Here is a 4020-nt window from a genome sequence, read left to right as displayed (position 1 = left end):
GTTTGATTTGGAGATTATGCCAGGTACGCCTGCCATACCTCTCTCCCCCTGTCCTTTTCAGTGGGTGCTCTCACACAGGTCCTTTTCAGTTCACCTGCTTCATCTTCTGCTGCAATCAGCAACTCCAAAATGCTCCAATCTGGTCTGTTCCCTCTGAGAAAAAAAAAAGATAATTCAAAATTACAGGACATCAATGATTGATGTTGTATAACATTACTGCACATTAAATATGGGCTACTGCATAACTTTAAGTAATTAATCACATGATTGTTACTTTTTATGGAAATTAACACATTAGTTACTTTTACATCTCACCCTCTGTTGAGGCTTTCTCTCTTCCAGAATGCTAGCAGTATTTCTTGCCTTTTTTATTTTTTGTTTTTAGCCACTTGCGTTAAAGACAGTTTAACTGATTATAATGGGAGTGATAGTTTTGCTGCATTGTATCACGCAGCTCGCTTGCAGAGCAGACACGCTGTCACACACGCATTCACTGTGGAGATCTTTACACCACCAAATTATAATGAATAAAGGTTTTCAACTATATTTGATGGCAAAAAAATAGGTAAATAAAAAAGTAACACTTCTTACTTTCATTGTTTTACAAATTATTATGTTAGGTTGGGTAAAAATACAGGTTTTCTGATCTTGAGATTGTTTCTTCCAACCTCAGAATCGATGATGTGCCAGTGTTTCCTGCACTGCGCAGTAAAATAAGTCATATTTGACCTGTCTTTGCAGTCTAAATCGAATGTGATAAAAAAGGGCAGTGTATCACAAAATAATAGCAGGGGGAAAATGCATTTCCATTGAGTTGTCTTTGCAAGCTGCAAGCAAAAACATGCAGTGTGACCAGTGTAGTCTGATTCACCAACAAATGACTCTAATAAAGTGGTTATCTTTAGTGAATCAAAAACATGCCACAGAATGCATGGACAAATGACACTTATGAGCCGGTCTTTTTTAATGAACCATTTAAAAGACTCATGAACTCCTTTGAAGGGGTTACCAGTTGAATCATTTTGATGGATATGTCAGAGCGGTTCTTCAGTTTCACTTTCAGTAATGCAGTTTATTTTATATATATATATTACATTACTGTGTGTGTGTGTGTGTGTGTGTGTGTGTGTGTGTGTGTAAATATAGCAAAAGAATATTAGAACTTAATTATCAAATCTGAAATCAAATTGGGATTTTTTTTTCTTTTGATATTCAGTCCTGGTATTATGGTGTAAATTTGAAAACAATCATTCCAACTTTCAAGTAATTTGGTTATGTTCTGTTCATTACCCAAATCTTCCATAAGTACTCAGAGGCATATAATTATGAACATTCTTCAGAATGAAGTGTATTTGTGTTAAATAAGAGGTCTGCAGTGTATACTGTTGGAATTTTAACACCACACCCAGAGGAAATTCATCATTAGGACCTTAGAGTGTCCAGATAAGAGATTCTGCATCATTCATGCTCTCCCTTGTGGTTGGTCATGAACAGAGACTTCATATCCTGTGGGCAAAAATGATTTTAGGACAGCACTTTCTTCAGGATCTGCTTTTGCCATGGAAACCATGTTTCCTGATGAGTCTTTTTTTGTCTCCCCTTTAGAGTGGGTATTTGTAGGAGTTGTCGTCCTTGGTAGTGTTCTCTTCCTGTTGTTGGTTGGGATCTGCTGGTGCCAATGTTGTCCTCACTCCTGTTGTTGTTATGTACGCTGCTGCTGCTGTCCTGATACATGTTGCTGTCCAAAACACTGTGAGTACACAAACACATACATACTACACACACTGCTTGTATTCACAACCTGAAAAAAAAAACATTCCCATTTGCCTTCAAAGTATATGAAGCAGGGAAGATGGCAAAGAGCGGCCAACCTCCTCAGATTGCCATGTATCAACCATACTACCATCCTGGTGTTCCTTTGGTTCCTGTAGTTCCACCAGCTGCACCATCCAGCATTGAACCCAAGTTGACTACAGTGTCTCGTTCAGTAGAAAACAATATAGCTGGAGGTAAGTGACAATACAACAGTCCGATGTCTGTCTAGTGAATTTTCATTTGCATTGAACAACTGCATATAACTGAAGCAAGTCTGCATCATCTATTTCAAAACAAACTCAACTAACATCATCTTCAGCTGCACTGTAACTTTCATCTTAGACTGTCCATGGTATTTAAAATGTTTAAAGGAATTGTGGTTAGATGAGACGAGAGTGCTTGCTGTATTTGAGTATGTGAACATGAGCTAATGACAGTAGACAAATATTTGGAAATAGAATGTTAATTGAAGTTTTAAAGATACTGACAGTGGAACAAACTTGCTAGCATTGTGAAAGAAGCAGTTGTGTGTTGTTTATGAAGATGGTGAATGGTTTCAAAATGTGTGTATCAAGAAGTAAAACATTTTGCCCTCAGCTGAGCGGCAAACATTATGGGGGAATTGATTCATTTAAAGTCTATGGTTTCCCTTACATGTTAATGGTATTTAAAGCAATTATTAGATTTTTTTTTTTTTACATTAACTTAATAGAAAATAATAAATATGGCTGTTTATTGGCCAGCTTATTTATTCACATTTTTATTTTTAATTAATATACTGTATTGATTCCTCCATTTTATTTTTATGTGGCACTTCTCATGCTCTGGCTGAGTTGGAATGCAGGTGGTATGTGAATAAGACAGGGTTTTGTGCTATGGCGGGCTAAATTGAAGCAGGTTAGTTAATTAGCCTCAGAATGCAAAAATTGCATAAATCCAGTGTGCAATATTATATATAACTATATATAATATATAACTCTTTGTGCATGCTTCTGTAAAGGTTTAACTATGTACTGTGTGAGTGTTACATGCATGTGGCTTAACTTTAAATGATGCACTGTATGTGTGGTAACATGGACACAGTAGAAACACACAGGTCATGTGTGTATGTCCACAGTGTGCAGTGGCTATCGACTCCAGGCCAGTCAGGGTCAGGATGCTATGAAGGTTGTGTACTACGTAGAGAGGGACCTGGAGCAGTTCCACCCTACCAAGGGGGGCAGTCATCCATGTAAGCCTGTATGCAGTCAGCATGTTTCTGTACACTGAATTTGTCTGTATAAAAAAGACTAGCTGAACTTGAGTTAAGTTGAGTTAGTGAAAATCTACTTACCAATGGTCAAATGACACCTGATGGCTTGTCTAATTTATTTCATCATCATCATTATCATCTAAATTCTAAACCCTTCCGCAATTGACCTGCCTTTTACATTAAAAGGCACAAGTTTTTACATTAAAAACTTAAAGGGATAGTTAATTCTCAAATAATTAAAACTCGGTCATCATTTACCTTCATGTCATTCCAAACCTGTATTTTTTATCTTCCTTGGAACACAAAAGATGATATCTTAAAAGATGTTTTTGTCCATACACTGAAATTCACATTGTTGTTGACAGATTTTTCACTTTTAGATGAAAATACATCTGTGATTGTGCATGCTTCTTGATCATGTCAAACAATTCATAATATTCTAACCAAGTTCAGAATTTCTGCCATAGATAGATTTTCTGCTGCATATTACAATGACAATAGAATTCTTATTTACATTGGTGTTATTATAAAGAATGGGAAAATGTCCAGAAAGTCCATAATGATGTCATTGTGTCAGCAGCTGGCAGCCTATCAGAACTGAGCTCTCTGCATGATGGTGACATAGACTTCAGGCAGACCTATCGGCAGGTCCAGAGGAAGGCACTACCACCCATCAGTGACCAAATGGAAGAGCCGCGTATCCGAACAGCATCGATTGGTCACGGGCTTCGATCCTCACATTATCAGAGCAATCACTCTCTGGATGAGCATGACAACAGGTACAATCTGAGTGTGTGTGTGTGTGTGTGCATGATCCAATTATTTAGGAAAGGGGTTTTCAAACTGAGACACAAGAATAATTTCTGAAGGATTTAACATCACAGAAATAAATTACGTTTTAAAATACATTAAAATAGAAAACAGTTATTTTAAATTGTAACAGTATTTCATAA

At 36.8% G+C, this 4020-nt stretch overlaps 1 protein-coding gene across 2 annotated transcripts in view; it reads left to right on the top strand.

Annotated features, from left to right (window-relative positions):
* The first annotated feature begins 6 nt into the window (after positions 1 to 6).
* LOC107576780 (immunoglobulin-like domain-containing receptor 2) overlaps positions 7 to 4020 on the top strand; it is a 6205-nt gene continuing 2191 nt past the window's right edge. Inside the window, exons 1-5 of one of the 2 annotated variants that reach the window (XM_016262911.1) lie at positions 7 to 23; positions 1606 to 1752; positions 1836 to 2009; positions 2933 to 3046; positions 3648 to 3846. In XM_016262911.1, the coding sequence (XP_016118397.1) occupies positions 17 to 23; positions 1606 to 1752; positions 1836 to 2009; positions 2933 to 3046; positions 3648 to 3846 (641 nt within the window). In that variant the 5' untranslated portion in view covers positions 7 to 16. The remainder of the gene's footprint in view (positions 24 to 1605; positions 1753 to 1835; positions 2010 to 2932; positions 3047 to 3647; positions 3847 to 4020) is intronic. The other variant, XM_016262912.1, reaches the window with a different exon arrangement.

This window comes from Sinocyclocheilus grahami, unplaced genomic scaffold (genome assembly GCF_001515645.1).
Source record: "Sinocyclocheilus grahami isolate Dianchi unplaced genomic scaffold, SAMN03320097.WGS_v1.1 scaffold4322.1, whole genome shotgun sequence".
Lineage (NCBI taxonomy): Eukaryota > Metazoa > Chordata > Actinopteri > Cypriniformes > Cyprinidae > Sinocyclocheilus > Sinocyclocheilus grahami.
The sequence above is the reverse complement of the archived record's forward strand: the minus strand, read 5'-3'. Positions and strand labels throughout refer to the sequence as shown.